Source organism: Fusarium coffeatum (assembly GCF_003316985.1).
Source record: "Fusarium coffeatum strain FIESC_28 chromosome Unknown BRIP53273_contig_210, whole genome shotgun sequence".
NCBI classification, from domain to species: Eukaryota; Fungi; Ascomycota; class Sordariomycetes; order Hypocreales; family Nectriaceae; genus Fusarium; species Fusarium coffeatum.
Genome location: NW_022158003.1, coordinates 44,192 through 69,374, shown reverse-complemented (window position 1 = coordinate 69,374; position 25,183 = coordinate 44,192). Strand labels below are relative to the sequence as shown.

General features: G+C 48.3%; 14 protein-coding genes across 14 annotated transcripts; 5 read left to right on the top strand and 9 right to left on the bottom strand.

Annotated features, from left to right (window-relative positions):
- Positions 1-203: 203 nt before the first annotated feature.
- On the bottom strand, positions 204-1,368 carry FIESC28_08719 (uncharacterized protein; the record flags this gene model as incomplete). The annotated part of the gene is made up of 2 exons (XM_031162857.1): positions 204-633; positions 683-1,368. 2 exons carry the CDS (start codon positions 1,366-1,368, stop codon positions 204-206), a joined length of 1,116 nt encoding a protein of 371 aa, XP_031013086.1.
- A 1,956-nt stretch (positions 1,369-3,324) lies between these two features.
- On the bottom strand, positions 3,325-3,705 carry FIESC28_08718 (uncharacterized protein; the record flags this gene model as incomplete). Its single annotated transcript, XM_031162856.1, has 1 exon — positions 3,325-3,705. One exon carries the CDS (start codon positions 3,703-3,705, stop codon positions 3,325-3,327), a length of 381 nt encoding a protein of 126 aa, XP_031013085.1.
- Positions 3,706-5,045: 1,340 nt separating this feature from the next.
- FIESC28_08717 (uncharacterized protein) lies at positions 5,046-5,384 on the bottom strand (the record flags this gene model as incomplete). The annotated part of the gene is made up of 1 exon (XM_031162855.1): positions 5,046-5,384. One exon carries the CDS (start codon positions 5,382-5,384, stop codon positions 5,046-5,048), a length of 339 nt encoding a protein of 112 aa, XP_031013084.1.
- A 1,026-nt stretch (positions 5,385-6,410) lies between these two features.
- On the bottom strand, positions 6,411-7,010 carry FIESC28_08716 (uncharacterized protein; the record flags this gene model as incomplete). Its single annotated transcript, XM_031162854.1, has 1 exon — positions 6,411-7,010. The coding sequence occupies one exon, from the start codon at positions 7,008-7,010 to the stop codon at positions 6,411-6,413; it is 600 nt and encodes a 199-aa protein (XP_031013083.1).
- Positions 7,011-8,151: 1,141 nt separating this feature from the next.
- FIESC28_08715 (uncharacterized protein) lies at positions 8,152-8,688 on the bottom strand (the record flags this gene model as incomplete). Its single annotated transcript, XM_031162853.1, has 1 exon — positions 8,152-8,688. One exon carries the CDS (start codon positions 8,686-8,688, stop codon positions 8,152-8,154), a length of 537 nt encoding a protein of 178 aa, XP_031013082.1.
- A 903-nt stretch (positions 8,689-9,591) lies between these two features.
- FIESC28_08714 (uncharacterized protein) lies at positions 9,592-11,315 on the bottom strand (the record flags this gene model as incomplete). The annotated part of the gene is made up of 2 exons (XM_031162852.1): positions 9,592-11,159; positions 11,225-11,315. 2 exons carry the CDS (start codon positions 11,313-11,315, stop codon positions 9,592-9,594), a joined length of 1,659 nt encoding a protein of 552 aa, XP_031013081.1.
- A 1,978-nt stretch (positions 11,316-13,293) lies between these two features.
- FIESC28_08713 (uncharacterized protein) lies at positions 13,294-15,203 on the top strand (the record flags this gene model as incomplete). The annotated part of the gene is made up of 8 exons (XM_031162851.1): positions 13,294-13,385; positions 13,433-13,637; positions 13,693-13,762; positions 13,810-13,965; positions 14,018-14,829; positions 14,877-14,922; positions 14,971-15,056; positions 15,108-15,203. The coding sequence occupies 8 exons, from the start codon at positions 13,294-13,296 to the stop codon at positions 15,201-15,203; spliced, it is 1,563 nt and encodes a 520-aa protein (XP_031013080.1).
- A 661-nt stretch (positions 15,204-15,864) lies between these two features.
- FIESC28_08712 (uncharacterized protein) lies at positions 15,865-17,898 on the top strand (the record flags this gene model as incomplete). Its single annotated transcript, XM_031162850.1, has 1 exon — positions 15,865-17,898. The coding sequence occupies one exon, from the start codon at positions 15,865-15,867 to the stop codon at positions 17,896-17,898; it is 2,034 nt and encodes a 677-aa protein (XP_031013079.1).
- A 25-nt stretch (positions 17,899-17,923) lies between these two features.
- On the bottom strand, positions 17,924-18,719 carry FIESC28_08711 (uncharacterized protein; the record flags this gene model as incomplete). The annotated part of the gene is made up of 2 exons (XM_031162849.1): positions 17,924-18,528; positions 18,575-18,719. The coding sequence occupies 2 exons, from the start codon at positions 18,717-18,719 to the stop codon at positions 17,924-17,926; spliced, it is 750 nt and encodes a 249-aa protein (XP_031013078.1).
- Positions 18,720-19,526: 807 nt separating this feature from the next.
- On the top strand, positions 19,527-20,066 carry FIESC28_08710 (uncharacterized protein; the record flags this gene model as incomplete). Its single annotated transcript, XM_031162848.1, has 2 exons — positions 19,527-19,826; positions 19,875-20,066. The coding sequence occupies 2 exons, from the start codon at positions 19,527-19,529 to the stop codon at positions 20,064-20,066; spliced, it is 492 nt and encodes a 163-aa protein (XP_031013077.1).
- A 375-nt stretch (positions 20,067-20,441) lies between these two features.
- FIESC28_08709 (uncharacterized protein) lies at positions 20,442-21,332 on the top strand (the record flags this gene model as incomplete). The annotated part of the gene is made up of 1 exon (XM_031162847.1): positions 20,442-21,332. The coding sequence occupies one exon, from the start codon at positions 20,442-20,444 to the stop codon at positions 21,330-21,332; it is 891 nt and encodes a 296-aa protein (XP_031013076.1).
- A 91-nt stretch (positions 21,333-21,423) lies between these two features.
- On the bottom strand, positions 21,424-21,957 carry FIESC28_08708 (uncharacterized protein; the record flags this gene model as incomplete). Its single annotated transcript, XM_031162846.1, has 2 exons — positions 21,424-21,712; positions 21,767-21,957. 2 exons carry the CDS (start codon positions 21,955-21,957, stop codon positions 21,424-21,426), a joined length of 480 nt encoding a protein of 159 aa, XP_031013075.1.
- Positions 21,958-22,341: 384 nt separating this feature from the next.
- Positions 22,342-23,646, bottom strand: FIESC28_08707 (uncharacterized protein; the record flags this gene model as incomplete). The annotated part of the gene is made up of 1 exon (XM_031162845.1): positions 22,342-23,646. The coding sequence occupies one exon, from the start codon at positions 23,644-23,646 to the stop codon at positions 22,342-22,344; it is 1,305 nt and encodes a 434-aa protein (XP_031013074.1).
- A 396-nt stretch (positions 23,647-24,042) lies between these two features.
- Positions 24,043-25,070, top strand: FIESC28_08706 (uncharacterized protein; the record flags this gene model as incomplete). The annotated part of the gene is made up of 3 exons (XM_031162844.1): positions 24,043-24,585; positions 24,634-24,853; positions 24,901-25,070. The coding sequence occupies 3 exons, from the start codon at positions 24,043-24,045 to the stop codon at positions 25,068-25,070; spliced, it is 933 nt and encodes a 310-aa protein (XP_031013073.1).
- Positions 25,071-25,183: the final 113 nt, after the last annotated feature.

Sequence of the window (25,183 nt, the reverse complement as noted above, 5' to 3'; positions counted from 1 at the left end):
CAGGAAATATAGCGCCTGTCAAGATCGCGATGATGCCGTGGCTTTCCATAATGAGACATTTATTATCCCAACCGAGATATTTTTTCGCACTTAAGCTTTACGGTTCATCCCATCTTGTACGAGACCCATTGTTATTGTAACGAAAGAAGAATGTGGTATTGATGCAGAACGAATGCTAGCTAAAAACACTACCCAATTGAACTCTAACATTTGCAAGGAAGCGGGTTCTCGCCGTGACGAACGTATCTACTCAATGTAGCAGAGTGAAAGATATTTCCCGTCAAGGCATCAAACAGGCCTGTAATAAATGCGCGCTGTCTATCGTTGATAGAAGGGCTGGTCATAAACTTCTCGCACATGTCGTAAAACTCCTTCTCCATGTCGAATGAGATTTGTCTGGTAATAGTCTTGGCCAGATTCGGTGAGACGGAAAGCAACTCCTCTGTCACAGCGACGGCATTCACAATGGACGCGTCAATGGTCTTGACTTCATGGACTTCCTTATCGTATGAGTACAAGTCGTTGATAAGGATTGAGTGGCGCACGTAAAGGTCCGCGATCTCGTCCAGAGGAGCGAGCTCTTCGCGAGTCTGGTGCACGCCACAACCGAAGCGAATAGCAGCAATCATAAATCTGGCAAAATTTAGTAAAGATTTTCAAAGATGGTTGAGAAACAACTTACGTCTTGCCAACGTCATTGCGACGATAAAGCATATAATCGGCCAGTGTGGCGTACTTGTCTTGCTTGAAAGGAGACTTGACACGTCCATCACGGACAAAGACCATGATGGCATAGAGCAGATCGGGTCCGAGAATGGGGTCACACTCTAGCACTTCTTTCCAGAACTTCTTGAGGTGTCTGTTCTTGGGGGCCATGGTAAGGAACTCATCCACGACTGTAGTCTCATTCTGGGTATCTCCTCGCTCAATAACATCATCGTGAAGGAAGAGAAGTAGCACAGATTGTGTCAAGAGAGCCAGCCTCTTGGGAGAAGATGTGGGATAGAGATAAACGCAGCAGGACAAAGCGTCCTCGACGAGCTCGTCAATCTTCCACTTGCGACGCTCATCCAGCAACTCCATAGGAAGGGTTCCTCGCTCTGAAGCCTTATCCAGAGTGATTGCGTTGCAGAGATCATATCCTTCAGCCTCAGCGTAGGCCCAGTGCTTGGACTGTCTTGTCCAAGGGAGAGAAGTGTTCCATGGGACGTTCATATCCTGTGGATGGATAACGAGAGGGTCATCCTCCTTGACCTTTTCCTCGCGGAACAGAGAGGCAAAGTCAAGGTCTGGAATACCGAGAGTGTCTGATCCAACTGGGTCAAAGGCCAGCTTAACAGGTCGGAGAGGAACGTCCTTGTGAGGCATTGTGAATGACGAGAATATGGGCTATAAGGAAGTTTGGGGTATAGTGTTCGAAGAATATGACTAGATCAGGTATGGAGAAGGATCGATATATAGAAATTGGGTTTAATATAAGAGACTTTGAACTATAGACTGGATCTATAATCTGAAGATTGCGCCACCTTTTAAAGGAATTCATCTCTGCCGCGGCGGTGAACGGACCATGAACTGACGGCGGAAGCATCGGTTCGGCACGACTCCATAACGGCTACAACCGTCAGGGGGCAAAGAGAGTAAATGAAGCCAAGCAAGGGTTTATCAAAACTTAGTTCAACAACGGCCGTTTTAGAGGATCCATCTCGCCAGTACCATATCAGTCGTCTAGCTCAGCACGTGATGGTGTGATGGCAGATGTGATAGGACCCAGTACCGGCATGGAGATGGGGAAAAGACATGTGCAAGCACTCATGGTATGATTGCAACTTTGGTCCACTCGAGCAGCCGACTAGACGGGTCTCTTACCCACTTCGGACGGAGACCGACGGCAATCCAGGGATCTAATAGGATTCGGTTAGGACGATGACACAATGCAGATCATGGACTCCCCTGAAACAACGCAACAACACTTGCAGTAGTGAAGTAGTATTGTAGACTAGAGCTTGACTCTGAACTGATAATGGAGTTGCTGTCTTGACTAGCTTGGGTTTTCACAGTGACGATATCACAGTTGTCGATATGTTTAATCCCGCAACTGAACAGCTCCATGTCAAGAGATGGGTCCTTTCTGCATAGGGCCATGCATTGCGCCGTCGAACGTTGCACTCGAACATGGAACATGATACTAGAGCCAACAGCTCGGTTTTCCCTGCAAACTTTCTGCAGAAAGCGTTAGTGCTGTCTCCACCATGTTTCTGTTAGTCGCGAGGACCTGGTCCCTGTTAGCTCCATCTTGACTAGTCGACCAAGACACGTAATTTTAAAGACTGCTACTGTACCATTCTACGTTACGTTAGTTCAAACGGTCGCATTGCATTAAACGGTCGCGTCATGTACCCCGGTATTACTCGGACGCTCGGACGAGATGAGGGAACCAACACATGATTGGGAGTTTTAGTTTCTGCAATGCAAGATCAAGATAGTGCTTACGCGTCTGGGAAACACCTGGGACGAATAGTCAGTGCATCGGACGATTAGTGAACCCTGACAACTAGTTCACTTGACTAGACTATCGCCTTAATCAAAGCTTTGTTACAGGTTATTAATATCATGACTCAACAGGGATGGGGTAATAAAACATGGGTATCATATCGACAAGCAAGATCCTGATAACACCTCCATTTCCACGTTCAATATAATTTCGTCAAAGTCGCTACACCGTCCAAAGCCGAGACATGCAAAAGGCAAATGTTTTCCGACACCGGTAGTGTTTCGGTCACTGCTGTTGGTCCCATGGATTAGCTCGCGAACTGTCCAATGCACTTGAGCAGCACGTACCGACCAGCAATTGAGGCAAAAAGCAAAAGGATCAGGGGAAAAGGGGTAGAGGTCTCAGCGTCTGTTTATGCCAACATGCCAGTCTGCGAAGTGTTGAGGACCCGGAAGCACACTTACCTGCGCGCGCGCCAAAAGAACAAAGACAAAAGGCTATGAAAGGAGATCCAGACAGTTGGGCTGTTTATCGGTCTAGACAGGATGTTCATATGAGTCGCGACCCGAGACAAAAGACCAAAGGGTCTGGAAAACGTAGGGGGTGGGTAGATATCGGAGTCTGTTGATGTCAGGATGTCAGCGCGGGAATTGTGAGGGTTCGAAGACACTGACCTTTCAGCACAAGAGGCAAAGACAATAAATCGAATGAGCAATCAAGACCAGATCTTCTATCAACGCATTAGTTCGCGGTCTCGCCAACAGATCCTTCAGTGTGCTTACCCAAGATCAACATAGACAAAATCGAGGAAGCGAGATCAAAGCGGATAGGTCTCAACGTCGGCTGTTGATGTAGTGTTTCTTGTCGTCACCTTGCTCATCGTCAGCAAGTTCAAGAGAAAGATCATAGCTCTTATGGCCACGATCAGTACAGAACCAATCCTCACAGGGAACAAGAAGGCCGTTGCGCTCAGGCAGGGCATCCTCGGCGAACTTGCGCATATCAGCGTGATACTTGTCGAGAGCTTCGATCTGAGCTGGGGTAGGTGGTTCGACGGGCTTCTCATCAGGCTTACTTCCCTTGCGGTCGGCAGTGTAGACGTGGTCGGGGTGCTTGACGCGACGGGAGGGGTCGAGGACGAGGTTGAAAGTAGGCATGTCGTCACCGAGGGCGATCTGGGGCTGAGTGGTCTTCTGTGGAGGTGGGTTCGACATCGTGAAGGCTCGTGAGGTATGTAAGGGTTGGTGACAGTAGGCTCTCGCTCGCGGTAGGGAGGTTCGGGTGTTGAGAGGTAGGTAAACAGGATGAAAGGTGATGCTCTGACAAGAAAGAGACGATATCGCAAAATGGGGAAGATGAGTCAAAAGATGTAGGTAGTGTTGCTGAGTGCGGATGAAGGGGTCGAGTTCTCGCTGAGGTTGTGATGTTGATGTTTGAGGTTGTGGTTGTGGTTGTAAACACCAGGAGTCGGGGGCGGGAATACGCTAGAGGAGGCTCTTCGTCCTTCGCAGTGCCAGGTGGGTTGACGGGTGACAAGGTGACTGACTGGGAGACTAGTGTAAGGCAGCCGTCTGGCACTTCTGCGATCATTGAGCTTTGTGTGGGGAGTTACCAAACATTCGGACGGCGGCGGGGAGAATGGCTGGTACAGAACATTGGAAGTGCGGCGGGCTGTGCAACATTCAGTGCTGATTTCTGTATGGAACAAGACAATGAACGTCGGGCATGTTCAAAGGACTACGTCTGTAAGAGTTGAGGTTCAGGAATGCGTTCACGCCTTGACGTAGCCTTCGGCAGAGACAGTTGGCTGAGCACTGGCAACCTCCACTTCGAAGAACTGCGCGCGCCTCTCGTCCGTTCGCGATATACCTCGAAGTTGGGACTTCCACTCTGGTAAGGAACTCGTTTCGGACCAAAACTCCTGCTCACAGGCAGCGACTTCAACGGCGCCTCAGGGGTAGAGGCGCGAACGTTCGGCGCTTTGGGAGAGTTTCGTAGCGCAAGAGACGCCTGGCATGTGAAATCGAGCGTGACTTGTAAGTTATTTTCAAGTAGGCGAGTCTCTACATGAATTGTGTCGTGATAATTGCTGTAGTTCGCCTCCATGTTTCTGGAAATAAGCACAAAGTCTATGCGTAATTGCCAATACGTTGGTGTATCGGAGACTCTACAATGGCATGAGATTGGTCACGTAGTTCAACAATAGATAGCATGTAGTCTTTGAACGACACTCTGCGTGTCTCGCCTCAAGTCGGATCAGTTTTCACAATTCGAGAAGCTCAGTAATTTGTAGAATAAATCTATTCCACTATCCTATCTAGTGTCTCTATCTAATTTTTCCTGGCCAGACCTAAGTATAATCTGGGTCGCTAGTTACCCGGGTATCATTGTCTAGCTAACATTCTCTTCAAGAGGCTGCTCCAAAGAGTCGTTGAGCGCTCGTCGTTTTCCTCCTATGTTCTCCTTCTTCATACTTCGTCGTGTTCTCCTCCACTATCATCACCAGATCCTACGGTCCAAGTCAAGAGTCTCCAAAGTCGTTCTCGTTAGTCATCTACTCCTCAATCTTCATGTCAGGGTAGTAAACACCATCCTTCATCTTCAGGAAGTAGCCCTCGATAGGGTAGTCCATACGATCCTCCTCCCGGACGCTGGTCTTCTTGGCTTCAGCCTTCTTTCGCTTAGCGATGCCCTCCTCAGTAGCGTTCTCTTTCTCCTCCTTGCTGAGAGGGATCTCGCACAGATCCCAGGGTTCGTCCTCGAAGTCGAAGTCAGGGTCGAAGGAGAAGGGTCGATCCTTGCGGTTGTAGAGCATCTTCCAGTCTGGGTCCTCGCGGGACTGCTTGTTAGCGGGCTGCTTGGTAACAGGTTTCTTGGTGTTGTTGGCAGGCATTGTTTCGGTTGGTGTTAGGATCGAGGTGTTATGTTGTTGGGGTGAGTGTGCGAGAGTTGGATGTCGGCGAGGTAGGTGTGGGTGTGAGAGTGGGTTGAGGAGGAAAAGAAGAAGAAGAGATTCCAGGTTGGAAAGCGAGATACTTACGTTGCGTTGGCACTTCCACGGTCGTGGACTTCGAAACCTGGTTACTCCTTGCTGTACATGGTGAATGTTGTGAGCCAGGCAACAAGCCATAGAGATTCTGTACAGTTCAATGTTCGCGGTGAATGTTCTAGGAAGACGGATATGTTCTAGTGTGAAAATGACGAATTCTCCTTTTGCGGTTTGTTGCTGGATGGAAGTGGGAACAGCAGTAAGGAGCTGAACATATGCCTTGAGACTGTAGAAATGAAGTTGAGAGTATGGTTAAGACATGTGTTCACCCTCTTCAGGAAGGCCGCAAATTCTTCGGTTGGCATACAGACCACAAGCCGGGTTCCATACCGGGCTCCGCTAGGAGTGAGAGGCAAAGTAACCCCAGACGTACATATCATTGAATCTCGTTGCCACTGTGGGGTCGACCAATCGTTAAAGAGGGCGGCATCGGGAAGGGTTGGAAAAATGGAGTTTCCATCAAACTATTCTCCATCGATCAGTATATAGAATGGAACGCTATACCTTGAGGGTTGTCCGCTCTTCAGCTGAACTTCATATTGGAAACATCATGTCAGTGCGAGGCTTAAGTAGTAGAACATGGATCACAATAGGAAACAGCTAGGCAAAAGTATCTCAATTCATTCAGAATGCTAAGTCTAAGGACACTCGTGATTTCTTCCAAATCTCCGTCCAAATGATCTCAAGACTCAATCCAGTAGTGCCAGCAGTAGTGTCCTCTCAAGCCTTCCAGGTGCATGCATTCATACCATCATCTCTCGTCGCAAAAGTGACCTGCAGAGGCAGTGTCCATGACAAAACAACTCTCCAAATATCCGACTCTCTCTCATAAGCGCAAGCAAAGAAATCCTTCAACCATCCTGTACTTTCTCACATGTACTTCTCAATAAGCTCCTTCAAACCCTGCTGGTCGGGAATCATTCCTGGCTCGATAAACTTCAACAAACCCACCACGTGTCGATGCGCCTTCTCATAGACCCTCGCTTCCAACTGACACTGCACACAATCCGGGTGGCAAGGTCCCCCATGTCCTTCATTGTCGTTCGAGGGGGACACGGGTCGCTGAGCCCGATCAGTCTTGTTGTTGATCTCGGTAAGATACTTCTCCATCTTGACAACGTCAGGGTGCTTGTATGAATTCTCGGCAGCGTCGCGGAGTTCTTCAATCATTCGGAGTTCGCCCATGAAGTCGTTCACTTCGGTCTTGGTAGGCTCGGGCTTGTTCTTTGCGGCGTGAAGCATTGTCTCGAAATCCTCCTGCTCGTTTACCCAGAAGATATCTTCGTCTTCGAGGTCCTGTCCGCCATTGTAGGCAGTGGCATCGTCAGCGCTGCCGTTCTTCGAGGTCTTGTCGGCGCCCTTGGCAACTTTGACAACCTTGGCAACCTTGGCCACGTTGGTGGTAACCTTGACGGCCTTGCCGGCGTACTTCTTGATAGAAGAGGCAGGGATCTTGCTAAGGAAACCCATGTTGAGAGATGGTTCAGAATAGTGATGAATAGTGATGAAGAGGTGCAAGAGGTGCAAGAGGTGCAAGAGGTGCAAGAAGTCTAAGGAGTCCAAGTCGTGGTTAAGGAAGGATGTCGACGATGTAAAAGTAGCAAAAATTTGTGGTGGTGTGTGGTGGTGTGTGGTGGAAGAGAATAGTTGGAAGAGGAGTGGAAGACGAAAGGAGGATGGCATCGAGGTGGGGCAAGCAAACGAGACTTGGAACACTTCAGATGTGCACCTGTTTGGCACTGCCAGGTGCGACGCGCTGGGAGAACAGTTCTCGGCCACTTGTTCTGTCCAAAGTGAACGAACGTGCAGCTGGCACTGCGGCTGTCCCTTCAGCTTGCCTCATTCCCTTCTCGAACAGGTGACTTGTGGATGCTGTACCCTCGAACAAGGGGTAATTCTAATCAAGACAGAGGTCTTCGAAGCTGTAACTGTTCGCAAAGGCATCCTGGAGGACATCCAGAGTCTTCCAAGTTCCCAAGAGCTCCTCTATAGTTCTGAATTCATGATCAATGTTGTAGCGATTAGTCAATCTGGCAATAGTCCAGAGATAGCAGGGAACATAGTTCTAGAACTTCCTTTTGTCTTGAGAACAATACCACTGACAGTGACTTGCTCGCTTGTGACATTATCCAGAGGGTTGCGAGTTACAAAATCATCCAGAGCTCCATCTATCAGGCGCTGAGCAATGACAAAAGCGACACCCAACCTGACGGTGTCCCAACATGAGGTGAGCTGTTTAGTTGCATCACAACATTGACTTCGGTCCAGTGACTTGGCCCCGGGAGCAGGGCCTTCAAAGAAGCAGGATAGACGGTTTTGAAGACGTAGGAACACCTTCCCAGTGCATTATGAGAGCAGAGATGGTATGCAATAGGGATTTTTTTTTTCATTGTCAAGCAAGAAAGAAAGGGCGCCGATGCATCGTCTCCCACCATCCATTCAAGGGCTTCAAGGTTGTTTATCATAGGCACTTCGTAGATCAAACGTAGCATAATAATGTCAAAAAGATTTCTTAAACTTTCATAATGATTATAGCTCATGTGTCATTCGTGACCTCGTTACTATGTAGTCATTATTTGTCCCTCAACCTTAGCTGATACTATCATAAAGCTTAGAAAATTTTCGTCTGATCTTCCAGGCAATATTGCGCCTTCATTAAAACAGGCACCCTCATCCTTGACTGCGGGGCACCTTTCATCCCATGTTCATTCTTCATCATCTCCAGAGTGATGGCAGTGTTGATCTTATAGACCTCATTGATGCGATATGCATAATCCCATCCCTCGTAGTCCGGATGCCCCTCATTGTATTCCTTGTTTCCCAGTCCATCCTCAGGTAAGGGCCCGTCCTCTCTGATGACGGCTTCATTGACAGGGCAGATGTGGGTGATGGCTGAGTGGGGAGCGGTGCGATAGAACCAGATGCGCTGGACGCCAACCATCTCGTACTTGCGAAACTCGTAATTCTTGACACCGTCGATGATCTGCTGCATGTATGGATCTCTCATGGGAAGAATCATGTCTGAGCGGTCGGGGAGTTGGCTGGTGGCGGCGGAGGAGGTAGTGGTCGCACGCTTAGGAGCACCTTGGGCAGCACGGCGCTTGTTGCCAGCAGCCTTGGCCTGAGATCCAGTCTTGAGGGAAGCCATATTTGCTGGATTTGGGATACTTTGCTAAATCCAGTAAATGATCAGATGAGGATTGCAAAGCGTTAGGATAGCTCATGGTACGTACTATGCTGTGCGGTGCTGTGTATGGTATATGTATGTGAGTAAATAGCTGTTGTGTTGCGCGCCCGTATGAGAGAAGATGGGTTGTGCTGTCTAGGTAGCTTTCAAGAAGTGGCGCAATTCAGAATATGTATATCGCTGGATTTGAGTGACGCTGCAGAGGGCACGGGTAGGTAGTTGTATTCATATAAGGGGAGGAGAGTGGCCGGAAAGGGGACAAGAACGCACTCTTATACTTGGTATGAGCCGATAGAGTTTTGCTGGATAATTTTACACATGAAGCACCATGGCACACGAGCACGCGACCGTTCAGGATACGCTTTCCTAGGCGAATTTACAGTTTCTTTCAAGCATCGCGACTCCAATGCTTATACGGAAACCTTTTCCCTTTGGCCTACCCTACCTACCTAGGCTGCTGCGCAAAACGCTTTCTCTTCCAGCTGCATTCCTGTCATTCACCCAAAGACTTATGTTTTTTCTCTAAAGCAGGAAGTCCGTTTGTCTTCCAAGGCCAACACAAATAGAGGGCATTCGCCGAGGCGTAGTGGACAAACCAATACCTTTTAAATTACTGATTATTATCCTTCCACTAATTCGCGTCCGAGGCCAAGGGTTGATTAGGGAAACGGACGCTTGACAAATAAATACCTTTACAAAATGTTCAATCGGTCTCCAGCTAGGTGGGTAACGTAAGGAATGTCCTCTAAGGCTTAGGTTACCAAAATAAAGTAGCCTAAATGTATAAAATACGGAGTTAAAGCATAGGTAATATGACAGATAGTCGCGACACATAGGGTTCTGGCTCCAAAAAGCTTAAGTTCTTCAACTGAAGCTTCGCCGAGCCTTGATAGCAGTCATCATCGCATCCCAAGCTACATCATCCTTCTTCGCAGTCCCCTCCTCTGGCTCGACATCCTCCTGTCTTGTGGTCTTTCTCGTCTCAAGCCATGCCGAGGGTCCCGTTCCAATGTCGTAGTCAATGTATGTCAGCCTCGTTTCCCTCCTGTCGTCAAGACCTTCTCCCTGGCGCCATTTTTCTGGTTCACGCAGATAGCCATCAGTTACATGAACATACGCATCATTGGCTGGAAACGCGAAGCTCTTGTGTACGTTGTGAGAAAGCCGATACTGTAACACATCGGTGTCCAGGTCAGCGTAGTCGGGATCCTCGGTGATGGTCGTGTACGTTTCACTCTGGTGTCCCCATGACCCATGGCCCATGCGGAATACCTTGAGTCCCTTCATCGAATCTTTCCAGTGAGAGAGAAGACTGTGCCATCTAATGGAGAAGTAATGCTCGCTAGGATTGTAGTCCTGCTGGTTAGAGACGGCAGCACGATCAGGATATCCGCCCTCGCAAACATCATTTTGGCGCGCATGGTGAAGAATAGGACAATCATCCAAGTACAACTCTTCCAAACCTCCACTACTATTCTCACTTCCGAGTTTAGAGAACCACTCGATCTGCCACTCATGGGTGAAGACGTAGTTGCCCAGCGCAAGCACCTTGAGTTGCGGAAATGGAGACTCCTCACCACAATCGCGAAAGTCCATAACGGGAAACCAGCCCCAATAGTCTTTGAAGTACAGTGACAGAACCCTCAGGCGTTGTGTCATATCGACGCATAGCCAGGTTGAAGGAAGAGAGTCGAAGAAGTCATATTTCTCGGTAAAATAAATTGAGTTTTCCGGTGCAGCATCGTCTTCTTCAGTGGTGATAAAAAGTTTGAGATCGACCAGACTTGGGAGAGCCATGAGGGTTTTCCACGCTTCCGATCCTTCAAGACGAAAATCAGAGTAGTCAGCTAGATTAGCAATCGTCAACTCCCTCAAAGGAAAGCAAGCGCCAGTGAAGTCAAGATCCTGGTCACTATAATGGCGCTTCTCAGCATCCTCATCGTCATCATCCCCATCATCATCCTCATCATCATCCTCATCATCATCCTCATCATAAACCTCATCATAAAACTTTCGCCCAAGCACTTTGTCAATCTTCAACTGCTTTTCCAAAGTCCACATTCCGGTGGCGCAGTGAAAGACAGTATCGAGGACTTTGTACCTCAGCTCGTACGTCTCATCAATATCATACCCAAGATCATGATCAGGGTTCCCACAATGCTCCTCAAACCGGATATGCAGCGCCGTTACGTTTGTAAAGTACCGTAGGTACGGCAGGGCTTTCATGAAGGACACGGGAAAGGGATATTTCTCGTTGCAGTAATATTCATAATCGAGGTCCACGCGGGTATCGATAATGACTTCGCGTACCAGTGTACGGAGGGAAGGTGTTTTGGCGATATCAACGAAATATTCGATTGATAGGTCGAGGAAGGCTTCGAGGCTGATGGTCCTGAGCTTCCACGGTAGAGCGATTGTACTGAGTGTTTTACCTGTTTTTCGAAGGTCAGTCATCAAATTGTACAGTTCAAATCAACACAATTGCCGTGTGTTTTACATGTTAGGCGCAGATTTGCGAGGGTTGGTGGAGTGAGACGAGAGCAGATGTTGTCCCAAATCTCAGGAGCGAGGCTAGCATAAGAGGCCATGTCTACGCATTCAAGAGAAAGGATAGACTAGGGACGAACAGTCGCGTTGATGTGTTATGAAGCCGTCAGTTGTTCTTATAACAACCCAGACCGCCCCCTCTTTCAGATCCTTGAGGTGACTTAGCGTTCTATTGCCTGGGTTCAGCAGGCAGTTTAGGCAGTAAATCCACTGCCCCGCCCGATATAATTAGTGGTCACGTAGCGCTAACAGCACTTTATCATTAGGTCGTGAACATGCCCCTGGGCTTTAATCGACCAATCAAGCTGGTTTTGCTTTGCAGGGTCTCAATTGTGTCCTTCTAATCTTCTCTCACCTCCTCTCGGTGGGCGACAGAAGAAATAACCTCTGAGGCTTACTACTAGAATAAAGTAGCCTAAATGTTAATCTAGACTGTCATAAAGTGACCAAATGATTTCATCTCTTATGCTCTAGGTGACCAATTCTTCTGAAGCCCTGGCGCTCCTCAATGCGCCGCTTTCTGGCAGGCAGCTAACATTAGCGCTGACGATATGGGTCCTGGCCAGCATGAAGGCGACATTGAGTCCTGAATGGAACCTTAGTCACGTTTTGCGACTTTGCGTTGACGATACCCGCTCCAATACATTCGCATCCATACTGCGCTGGCTAGTAATATGAAAGTGCCAGATAAGCTGGAATTCATTCTCAGCCAGCGGCCACGATGAATTATACTACATTCCATCCCATCTCTTGGGTTGCGAAACGCTTGATGGAGTCTAGACGCGCTATGGCCTTCTATCTTATCTCTTATCTTATCTGCTACACAGTCTGCGAAAGGGTTTATCTTCGATTAGCACTGTAGGATTTCTTATCTTATCTCATCTCGGCTTAGATAAGATTGCATGACAAGATAAGAAAAGATAAGGAATTCTCAATAGCTTCCGGGTAAGTTACCCTGGGATTGAGAAAATACTATGGCAGGATAGAGAAATGCTCTCTAGCTGTGTTCCTAGTGTTTCCATTGGCCGAAGTCTACTTTCAATAACTTTTGGTTGAAAATACTTATCTTACCAAGTCTCTTATGCTCAGAAAGGTGGTGCAAGATCCAGACGTTCATCAATTTCGATTGAGATGAGATTGCACGATCTGGTCATACCATACCAGCTGCAACCACAAAAACCTTAACACGTAACGCATTAATCAACAATAATTTCTCAGCAAAAGTGGAATGTGAAACTGAATAAACTCACAGAATTCTTCAATGGGCTTTTTTTTAGTTCTCCTACTTAGTAGCTGGTTCAAGATTCTTCAACCTAACGCCGAGCAAGCATCACGTTCACGCGTCTCGGTTAACCCTTGACAACAACAATGCAAGATAAACACCCCAAGGTTCAATGCATGTTGGAATTCTGTAGTAGTCCTGAGATCTCCTTATCCAGGAACAAAATATCCAGAATACCATCACCTGAGCAAACCCCCAAGGCTCAAATTACTGCATTCAGAAAATTCCCACCTCACACACGAATGATGGATTCTTGGCCCTCGGGAACCATGTGGCAAGACGGCACGAATCATAGTTTGTACCTACATGATGCGGGGGAAGACATAAACTATTCTCAAAATGGCAATTTTAGACTGATATTTCTGCTTCAATGAAGCTAGTGTAACGCGGGGAAGTAGAGTTGAACCCGATCGCCGCCAGACGGGCGTTGATTCTGGGGTAGAGGAAGTTATTACGTTTATGATTGACTGTCAAGTGATATTCTTATTCGAAGTATGATGCTGATAGTCGAGAGTTTGTGCAGTTTAATTGATCAGTCTAGTTCCCCGAAGTCAGCGTCATGCTTAATTCACATAAAGCACTGCCTCGACTGTTGACTAGTAATTGTAGGAGGCGTTTCTCCACAACCGTCACCGAAGCTAATCGGCAGCCAGGAACATATACAAGTCCTTGCCTCGCTCTTCAACCCTCTTCCCAAGCTTGCACTCTTTCAAGTAATTAGCATACCAGAAGCAACAATGTCTGGCCACACGCAATCCCAATCTGAGGGCCACCTCAGGCCCCGTCTCTCAAAACTGACAATGGTAGCAATGACATTTGCCATTCTCAAGTGCGTTACCCACTTCCACCGTCGTGATTGTGTTCTGATGTGTGAAGTACCTGGATTTGTCTAGCAGGAAGTCTGTCCATTGTTCTGCCGTCTGGTGGCTCTGTTGCTTTCTTGTACGGATTCATCTTTTGCGTGTTGTGTAACTTTTGTCTTGCTGCTAGTCTGGGTGAATTGGCTGCGATTTGGCCGACTGCTGGTGGGCAGTATCACTTTCAGTGGGCTTTGACTACTGAGAGGTGGAGGAAGGTTATGGTAAGTACAAACCGAGCCCGTGATGACATTGTGAATAGGTACTGATGTTGGGCAGAGCTTTGCAGTTGGGTACATCAATATTTGTGGCTGGCTTACCCTTGTGACGACCGAGGGATTCTTTGCAGGTAATTCTCCCACCACTGTTGTTCATGGGAAAACTAACGTATGGCAGCACAATTTATCTCTGCAGCCTGCGTTGTAGCTTCAAACGGAAACTACGTTGTCGCAGCATGGAAGACATACCTAATCTTCATGGCGGTCCTAACCTTCGGTACCCTTTCGATGACATTCGGAAATAGGATCCTCGGTGCTTGGAACAACCTAGCTCGTAAGCCTCCATCCCCTTCCCACAGCTATAGAATACAGCTAACATCCCATAGTGTACTGGTCCATCCTCAGTGTGTTCGTCGCTAGCGTCGTCCTGCTCTCTACATCCGACAAAACCTCCCCCGAATTCGTCTTCGCAACCTTCCAAAACGAAACAGGCTGGAACGACGGCATCGCATGGATCCTAGGCCTTCTCCAGTCCGCTCTATCGCTCATCGGATATGATGCCGTGCTACACATGACAGAAGAAATGCCAACGCCTTCTCGCGACGCTCCATTGGCAATGGTATACGCCGTCGGGGTAGGAGGCACAACAGGAACAATTTTCGTTCTAGTAATGCTGTTCTGCCTCACAGACCTTCCCAGCATCGTCGCCACAACAACCGGAATGCCCATCGTCGAACTCATCTTCCAATCAACCAACAGTCGCGCCGGCACGACATTCCTGACCCTAATGCTAGCGATCTGTTTCATCCACGGTACCAACGGATCCATTACGAGCGCAAGTCGACTCTTGTACGCCATGGCGCGTGATAAAGGCGTCCCTTATCATTCATACTTTAGCCACATTCATCCTAGGTGGGAAGTGCCTATTCGAACGATTGTTCTTACGTGGGTGTTTAATGCGATCTTTGGACTGTTGTATCTTGGACCTACTGTTGCGTTCAATGCGTTTATTTCTTCGTGTACGATTCTGTTGAATATGTCGTACGCTATTCCCGTTTTGACGCTTCTTGTGAGGGGAAGAGGAATCTTGACACAGTTTCAGAACTTCCAAGGGAATGACTCGCCGTGGAAATTTGGAAGAGTGAGAGGACTTATCATCAACTACGTTGCGGTACTCTACGTCTTTATCACTTCATTTGTAGGCTTTCTTCGTCCTCGATGCTGCTTAAGCTGACGTTGTTACAGTTCTTCTGCTTCCCACCAGTGTTACCCGTTACTGCCAGCTTGATGAGTATGTGTCCTCCTTTCGCTTCTACAATCAACACTGACACAACTCTAGATTACGTCTCAGCAGTCATTGGCATCTTCGCCATCTTCCTGATAGGATACTGGCTACTCTATGGAAAGAAGACCTTCCAAGGCCCCGTAAGTCTGATATTCTCATGCTTCTCTCCACATTCTAACTAGTCTTTTTAGGAACTCGATATTATTCTTGGCGAAAGACCCGAACTTTCGGAAGCGACAGATGAACTTGCCATGGAGGAGAAGAAGCTGGAATCTCCGAAGCAATAAGAAGTGCGGAAATGACTTGATAGCTTCTGTACATAGGCAATTGATTGAACAGTGATTGATCCATGGTGTATCTGAGATTGATTGAAGACAAGATTCGCCGAGGCATGTTGAGTTTGGTTAGATTGGTGTACTAACAATTGATCGGCTGATCGGAACATGCCGCGTGTTCCGCGTTGACTGTCGTCACAGACGTTATCAATCAAAATAAGCTTATTTGTGAATAGACCTTATTGTGTTGTACAAGAACATGACCCAAATTTTGAATGAGCATCATAATTTGCCCACGAATCTCGGCTGGACTACCCGAACAGCTGTCTTGTGCGTTTTGACAGATCGCCAAGTCAAATGCCGGCCGAAGGGCGCATCGTAGCGTAGCAAATAGAGCCTCAGCTTGACGATTAGCGTCTAGCGCTAAACCAATCTTATCACGTTACACTTCAACTTCTGCGGGGAAGGGGCAATTCAATTCGGTCCAAATCAGTTCATGACTCTTCATCCATGCGAGTCTGAGCACGTTTCTCCCAGATCCATGATTAATAACTTGCTCATCGAGTCCTTCTCGTTACTGACGAATGATGGAATCTAGTCCAGGTGCATCCTCGGCAGGTAGGCCCGTTGCCAAGAGAAAGGTCGCCATCCGATCAAGATCAGGTTGTTTAACATGTCGCAACAAACACGTACGTTTCCCATCATTGCTCTCACCGACACCACTGACATTTTATCCCAGCTCAAATGCGATGAAGGAAAACCAGATTGCAACGTCTGCCTCTCCCGCGGCGTCCAATGCGGCGGCTACCAACGCGGTCTCCGCTGGTCAACCAAGCATGAGAAAACAGCCGAACTAGCCGATCACAAGTTCCGACCCTCAGCATCACCATGTCCTTCTGTAAAAAAGCGCAGGGGACGACCACCTAAGAAACAAGTTGATACAGCGTCCATGTCGTCTTTCGCTACAGCCAGTTCAGAGTTCAGTCCGACTGAGCAGGGCACATTTGGAGAGTTTATGCTTGACGCATCGCCACAGTCTATCGAGTTTGGTCAGAACTCTCACCTTCAGGAGACGCAAATGAGTCCGGCCGAAGACTTCATGGCGCAGTTTCCTATGGATCTTCCTGTCGAGGGAATCGAGTTTGGCTGGACACCTGATGCCTTGGATTTGACGCCGACACAGGACTTTACGGAGAACAACGAACTCGCCCTCTTTCCCATGCAGCAAAACTACTCAACGTTATTCCTTCCTCCACCCATTACCGACCTCTCATCACAGCTCGTCGAATACTGGTTCCGTGATGTCTGCTCTCTCTGGTCTCAATACGACTCGCCCACTAACTCCAACCGCATGATGGCCACAGCACTCTGGTCCACATCCGAAGCCGTCTCAACAAGCCTTCAAAGCATGTCCTCCGCCTACCTCTCATCCCGTATGCCGCACATGAAGAAAACATCCATCTCAATGATGAAGAACGCCACAGATGTCATCGAAGCTGAACTCCGCGTCGTCAAATCATCACCAAATCTCGACACCGTCCCCATGGGTCTGATCTATGGTCTTTTCTGTATCGGTACGAGTATTTGCTGGTTGAACGCTACGCAGCTGGGCATACCGTTCCTGAAAGAGGCCAAGGCGCTGCTTCATCGGATCAACAAGCAGAAGAGAAGACTTACCGACGAAGAGAGGAAGCTACTGAATGTTTTCAACAAAAGTTGGACGTATTGCGAGATGTTACTTTCTGTGGTGTCGGATACGAACCCGTATATCACGTATGAGGCTGACGAAGTGGAGGATATCAGTGTGGATGAGTATCCGACCGCTGCCCAGATTGACCCCATTGTCGATGACATGCCGCACCCGTGGACTGGTGTGTCGAATACTGTCTCGCGATTACTTACTAAAACGTTGAGACTCTGTCGGAATTATCGCTATCACGTCAAACATCCTGGCCCATTCGCAACACGCGACCATGCGACCGCATTGAAAATGATCGACGAAGCGAAACACTTGGAGGAGAAGCTCTTGGGATTGGATTTTGAGTCTGCGCCCGCGAATACCGAAACTGGAGACCAGAAAACACCATGTCGACATCTCGTCAACGTCGCTGAGGCCTACCGTCTTGCGGGTCTAATTCACATCTACCAGACATTCCCAGAGCTGGTACTGTTGCGATTACCAGATCATCTGACAGGCCCAGCTGATGTGCACATCCCATGGGAAGAATGCATTGCACCGCTAAGTCTCCGTCTCACCAAGCTCATCGAACAACTCCCCGCCGACTCCGGAAGTAAAATGACCCAACCACTACTCTGCATAACCGCCAGCACCGGCCTTCGCTTTGAACCCTCTGAAACCCCCATCTCACCAGAATCCGCACCACTCGCAACGCCATCACCTTTCGATCTCGGAAGTACAGAACACTGCGGCTTATCAGACTACATCGGCCAACTCGTCCAAGCAGACGAGGACATCGATCGGCTATCCACGGTTTCTGAATCGCGGTTGAAAATCGTTGATGCAAGGTGTTTTATCATTGGGAGACTTGATGCTCTGGAAGCGCTGTTACCGCCTAGGCCTATTGTGGTGGCTAAGACTCTTGTGGAGAAGATCTGGGATGAGTACGATAAGGAAACGCCCGGGATGGCGGCGGTGCATTGGATTGATGTTATGGAAGAGAACAATCTGCGGTCACTGTTTGGATAAGTCTCGATGATACCATAATCTCAATTCAAGCGTTATTCGGACCCCGTACATGAATGTAATCAATACCTCCGACCGTTTTCACTGCTGTTCCAGAGCCATCCATAGCCTTCATAACTCCCTCAAGAGGGATTCGGGATGCACTTCTGGTAAAGTGCTGGCCTCCAGGTTCCTTGGCAAGACCATATGTCTCTCCATTCCAGCTTCCATACATCTGTACCGCAGCCCCATCGCTGTCGCTATCGCCGGGATAGCCAATCACTCCCAGGGAAGGATGATCACCACCCCCTGGTTTGGCACCATACTGGAAAGGCATGATATCTTTGAAGGGACGATCAAGCTGAATGAAAGCAATATCCTGCGTCCGATATCGATCCCCATCAATCCAGGCCTTAGGTACAGCAACTTTGAGACCTTTGCGGACGTGAACACTGGGGTCATCGATAGGCTTCTTACTATTGTAGCCCACGTAAGCGAGTACTTCAACAGCCTTTCCTCGTCCATTATCATGATCGTAGGTGGCGTGACCCGTTGTAACTACGAGATCTGGTCTGATGAGCAATCCTGTAGCTTTGCTCCAATGGCTGGCACCCTTCTCTCGGTCCTTGAATTGTACTTGAAGATTGACTAGGGCTAGTTCCTGGTTAATCGTGGTCTAATATGGGGATACGAAACTCACTGTTATGGTCCCCCTCGTTGATAACAGCGGGAGTCGTGAGATTGTCTTTGGCATCATCTAGTGGAGTGTCAACCAGCGCCTTCAAGGTAGGCTTAGAATTGTCGACTCGGAGAGACCAGCTGCCGTACATGGTTTCTGAGGTCATCTTCGAAATGCATGGAAGAATATGCGATGAAGATGGAAGTTCAAGAGAAGTCGCTGGCCACAACACGCCAGCTTTGTATTTTTCAGCAATGGTCTAGACCATGATTGAGTCTCCATTTCTAAGACATAACTAGATCGATATCACCAATCGTGCTTGTTTTTGCTGCAATCAACTGTTCGTGGTGGCCCATAATTTGGGGTATCTACAGGGCAACACGCGCTAAATACTGCTAGCGTAGCGATGTGGCTGGCTGAATGGGACTGAGCGGCTGTCACCCTTGGAGAATTGATCATTCAATGAAACAACATGTCTATCTTTATGTCAAGCAGGTTAAGATACATAAACTCGATGCGATGAAAGCGCGTATTCTCGTACCGCCAGCTCGGATAACCCCAGTCAAACCTGCCTGGAACTCAAGACGCGATGAAACAGCATGCGACACAGGGATACCTCCTTGTAACAGGACAGCTTGAGACCAGCACGTATCTCAACCTATCAAGTCTGTTGAGAAGCCCAAACTGGGCAAATGAAATTGTCTTCAATATCCGGAAGACTCGATATCCGTTCTGAATTGCTTCATCTTTGACTTGCAAGTATGATCTACCACGAGGATTCAGCGTTTGATGACGGTGCTTTGTGCTTCAACAGGGCCAATCTGAGGAAGAAACGGGATGAACTGCAATAGACTTCTTGGCATGAATACTGTTTTGAGATCTTCAAAAATGTTTATAATGCGCTGTCAATTCCGTGAACTCTTCCCAATTCCTATCATTCAACCACCACTCACAACCAATCAAACAAACCATCATGAAGTTCACATCCATCCTCATCGGCCTCGCAGCCACCGCCATCGCAGCACCCCTCTCTAAGCGCGCCGTCTTCTCCCAATCATCCTACGACGATCTCTCTATTAGCGGCGGCACAGCCGGCAACGCCGAACAAGAAGCCCTCCAGAAACTCGGCGGTCTCCCCAACGATCTCTCAACAGTCGAAAAATCCGATCTAGACTTTTTAAACAGTGTCAATCAGATCGCCAACGATGCTGAGACTGACGCATTCAATCCTGCTATTGAGGCAGCTTCTGGTGAAGAGGCTGATGCTCTCCAAGTAAGTCAGCCAGTGTTGAATTGAGAGATATGGACTAACGGTTTCTAGCGTGGCAAAATCAAGAACAAGGTCTTGAAGCTTACCGCTACCATTCTGAAGCTTGAGGCTCAGAAGGCGCAGGGTGACGATGTTGATGAGAAGTTGGAGGAGGAGAACAAGAAGTTGCAGAACAACATTGCTCAGGATCAAGAGGCTGCTGGTCAGGACTCTACATTCCTGTCTTTCAATGCTAGCACATAATTTCCATTTATAAATAAATAATAAAGCCTTGATCGCGATTACATCCAGCAATATTTCTTCCTTACCGGTGTTCTATTGCAGTACTGTAGTAATCAGCCGAGTGACTATAGTCTTAGCACCATCGTTCACCCCGCGATGCAAGCGCACAATACATAAGATAGTCGGAACATCAGTTCGTGTTCTGATCGAACTCCAAAGTTCACATTACTCTGTATTTTGTTTGCCCCCAATTGCTGTTGTCCCATCGGCGGCCCCCAACCTCGGCATTTCGGACTGATGATCCGGCGAAACCACACTCAATCCCCGCGCACAAAACAACACGACATCACTTCCGACATCATTTCACAACAACTCCAATTTTCAAAGTCAAACAAAATGGAACATTCGGGCTTGAATGACAGACCCGCAGAGGGTAACCGCCGAAGTGTACTCGACAGACCAACCGAATTGGATGATCTCGATCAACTTTGGCCCTTGTTGGACGACCCCCTCCCCCTCAGCGATGCGATCACCCTCAACGATGGGGTCGTCTCAAAAGTCAACACTCCATACCTCATAGGCTACCGGCCAGAAAAGTCCAACAGCCGTGGCATTCTCATCATCGGAGGCGGAGGCTACGTTGAGTACATGCTCATGAAGGAAGGCATCACTGTCGCAAAATGGCTCAACACTCTTGGCTTCTATGCATTCGTTCTTGTGCACCGCTTTCCGAATAGCGAGACTGGTCCTCAAGCTCCATTGGACGATGGGAGGAGGGCGCTCAAGATCATGGAGCAAAGTGGTCTCGCGCAGCAGGGTATCAGCATCTGTGGTCTTTCGTCAGGCGGACACCTCGGTGCTGCGCTTTTAGCAGAGTATCCTGATGTCTGGACATCGCCCGATCCTGAGATGCCGCAGATTGAGTTCGCTATCCTTGGCTATGGCCCAATCTCTACGAATGCAGTCGGCCGTCAGATCATCGAGAACAAACCACCACTGCCACCGAAAGAGAAGCAGGAATTCTACAATGTTGTGCAGCCTGATGTGCAGCTTCGCTCTCCTGCGCCGCCCGCGTTCATCGTCTACTCAAACAATGATCCCGTTGTTCCAGTTGTCAACGCCTATCGACTAGCTGAAGGATTTACGAAGTGTGGCGCTTCGGTTGAGTTACATGTTTTTGCGGATGCGCCTCATGGATTTGCGTTGAGTAGTGATAAGGATTTGCCAGTGTCTAAGTGGCCTTCTATGTGTGAGGCATGGTTAAGACAGCATAAATGGATTCAATAGCGACTGGGCTACATCATTAGATAGGGATTAATGCAAGTATTTATTTCCCTCTAGCAAACTTGCTTGCTATGTACTAATCCTAGGGTATCATTTAAAAAACCTTCTTAACCTTCTCACTCCTGTCCCCCTGCTCACCCCATCTATCCTCCCACAGCTCTGTCTTCACGTACTGGCGTCCCTGGGGTGGACCATTGAACCCCCAGCGCGCCTTCAACTCATTCAGAGTCACCGGGCTCTCAAGTTCGTAAAGTTCGAGAATGGGGTATCCGAATTTGGACTCCTTGACACCAGCGTTGAAGTCTTCATTGCCGATGCCATGGGGCTCATTAGGGACTTCACCTGGTTCATGGCGGGTATTGGGAGGAATGACGGCGATATGTCTGGGAAATAAGTTAGTAATGAGTTTCAGGCGAAAAGAAAAGTAAATGGCTTACGTTATGGAAGAGCTTCCACCATCGTGTGCAGTTTCATACAGCCAGAGGCGGCACACACCATCGTTGAGGCGATATTTGCGATACTCGTGGTTCTTCTCGCGGCTGATGATTTTGGCAAGATGCTCATGCCTGATCGCAAGGAGAATATCGGTTTTGACGCTCTCAGCGCCGGAATCGGAGTTTTGAGACATTTTATTAAAGATGAGAGATTGATGATGGAAAGAAGAAAAGGAAAGAGAATAGGTTCAAGACGAGTATTTATACTTTTTCGAAGACGATGACTCACTGCCAACGCGCTCATTGCAAAGCATATTGTTGATGCGCAGCATTGGATTTAGGTTCGTCAAAGATGAAATCTAATTCACCAACTGTTGGACTGAAAGGTTCATTCAATGCAGGTGCAGCCAAATCTTCGATACTACGCCTGATCCATTCGAAGGAAGCATGCTGGCTACTAGCTGTCGTTACAATGGGACGCTGTTGTTCGGTTGCTGAAGATCAAGTGGCAGTTATTATTCTTTGTGAACCATGTATCAATCAACATCAAGATCTAAGTAGCAGCCATTATCAAGGCTTTACTTCTGGCCTCCATCACCTCTCCATACCCTGACAGTCTGTCCCGGCTGAGCTGTCCGTTCAACCCAATTCTCAACTCTTTCCGCACCCCACATTATCGTGAACATGTTGATAAGCATATCATCCACGTCAGACGCCTTTGTAGTCAAGAATAGACTCTCGCACTCCAGACTGCAGACAAACAACGGGTCGGCTTTGCGGCAAGCTGCAGCCCAACCAGACGCTGACTTGGCGTTCCAAACATCCTTCCTCGACGTGAAGTAGATCCCACCGTGACACTCTGCCCACTTCTGTCTCAACGTCAGATATACACCGATCGTTGACGTGGCCATTAACCATATTCGTCGGATACTCTCTGATAGAACCCAAGACCGCCATAGACGAGGTGTCGTATCACCGTCAAACATGGCATCGAGGACGATGGCGTTCGCAGATGTAGCTGAGCCATCACTATTGTCGGATTGACAGACATCCGGGTCGTGATGGGCCACTTCCCAGAGCCGTTGAGTCCATGATATGAGGGTTTGTATGTGTTGTTCACCGTTTGCACGGGCCCCGATTGACGATGAGAAGAGAGACAACACAAGATGAACGTAGAGTGCTTGTGTGCGCGAGAGGTGTTCTCGTATGTCCAGGCTCCCGCTGCTAATATCATTTTCAGGATAAGATTTCAACAGTGCTGCCATTTTCGCTGCCAGAATGTCATCAATGGCATTCTCATTCGCCGCGTTCTTGACATTATGCAAAGCAACACAAGCATACGCATCCTGTATTGCAGCAGGATATCCTGAGTCCGCGTATAATTGCCTATGCATGAATGAACTGTGCGAGTTCGTCACCCATTCATCAAAGAAGTCGTGTATACCCCTCACGTAATTCATGCATATCTCATTCGAAAAAGTTGGAGTTGTAAAGGGAATATGTCGGATGATCCATGTATCAGGCTTGAGAAAGAAATGCGTCGCATCTCTTTGACTTGTCGACACTGAAGAGCTGGAGCTGTCATCCTGGGGCGCGCCTAAGGTTCCGAGACTTCGTATCCACTCTTGCGGATCAACAAGATCAGTTGCTGACGACGGGAAGGCGATGTTCGTCAGAGTTGAAGGCCCTTCATTGCTATTGGAAATGTTTGGACTGTTGCTGACATCTGTTGCGGAAGCGTGCGGTCTTTTTCGCTTGGTCGGGGGGTAGCGGCATTCGACGTCTCTGTCATTACAGCGGGTGCAGGCAGGTTGCGCTTTGTCGCATTTGCGCTTTCCACTTGAACACGGGAAGCAAGCCTTGACTTTCGCGACTGGAGCCATGTTTGTAATTTTGTTGATGCGGAAGGTTGCGGGTTTTTGGAGATAAGAAGTTGTCAGCAATTGAAGACAACGTTGGCTGTCAGGTTAGGTATCTTGCGGAAAGGTGCGGCTTTGGCGGGGATCTGGCGGGAAATTTGGCGGGGTCTCAGCGCCTAATGAGCTGGATTGACCCTCTGCTCGCAGCGGGTTTTGGGCGAGCTGTACGCCATGAAGTTTAACGGTAACTTTCTTTACCCGCAAAGTTTCCGCACGATTGGAAATCCATCATGATGGAAACGCCTCCAATTCAGCTATAAAACTATAACTCTGTTCGCCCGAAAGGTGTTTTCCTTCATTCAATGAGCTACTCAAACCTTACACTCTATATCTAAAGACTTGTCCCATTTTTCCATCAAAATGCCTTCCGCCGACACACAAGACAACCCATGGGAGAACACCCAAGCCCCCAAGGCCGGTAGCAGTCTCATATCCAAGATTCATCGCGAATCATACGAAGCCATCTCACCATCTCGCCCTGAACTCTCCCAAGCTGGTAACACTGTTCTTGTCGCCGGTGCTTCTACAGGCATAGGGCTCAGTATCGCCAAGTCCTTTGCTGCTGCTTCAGCAGACCGCATCATTATTACCGGCCGTCGACAAGATGCATTGGATATGGCGGCGGCTGGTATTAGTGGAAAGTATCCAAAAATGAAGGTCATTCCTGTTGTCAATGACTTTGCGGATGAGGCCGCTACTCAAAAGCTTTGGGAGAAGCTTGCGCAGGATGGCATCTTTGTTGATGTTCTTGTTTTGAGCGCTGCTAGCATGTGGTTGCCCAACACTCTCCTTGATCTTGGCTTTGAGACATTCAAGGAAGGTCTCAATATCAACGTTGCTGCTCCATATCTTTGGACTAGTCTGTTTTATAAGCAGAGGGAGTCAAACCCTTCCCGAAAGCTGGTCAGTATCCAATTCCAACAATGCATACCTCCAAGCTAACATTATCAGGCCCTTCTCAACCTTTCCACGATCGCCATACACGACACTCCCATCTCGATACCCATTCCTCTGTACTCGACCACCAAAAGCGCCGTCACGATGATGATGAACCACATTGGCATGACCGTTCCATCCAGCGAAATGCAGGTCATCACCTTCGAACCAGGACTGCACTACACCGAGTCTTTTCAGCGGTTCACTGACGAGAACAGCTTCCAATGGGACGATAGTAAGCAACTTTGTGTTTAGATCTTGTTATCAAACTGACGGAAATAGTTCAATTGCCTGGCGATTTTGCCGTCTGGGCAGCTTCTGAAGAGGCCGGTTTTCTTCACGGCCGGTTTGTGTGGGCTAAATGGGACGTTGATGAGCTGAAATCGGGACCACTGAGGAAGAGGATTGAGTCTGACCCTTCTTTGTTCAGGGTTGGTGTTAGTGGATACTGAGTGCTCGGCTACGTAGAGTCAGCTTCGGTCGACGTATGGAGCGGTGGTGGTTCGGCCAGACGGAAGGAACAGTGCATCAGTACATGGTTTATGTTCGAATCTAGACGGTCTTT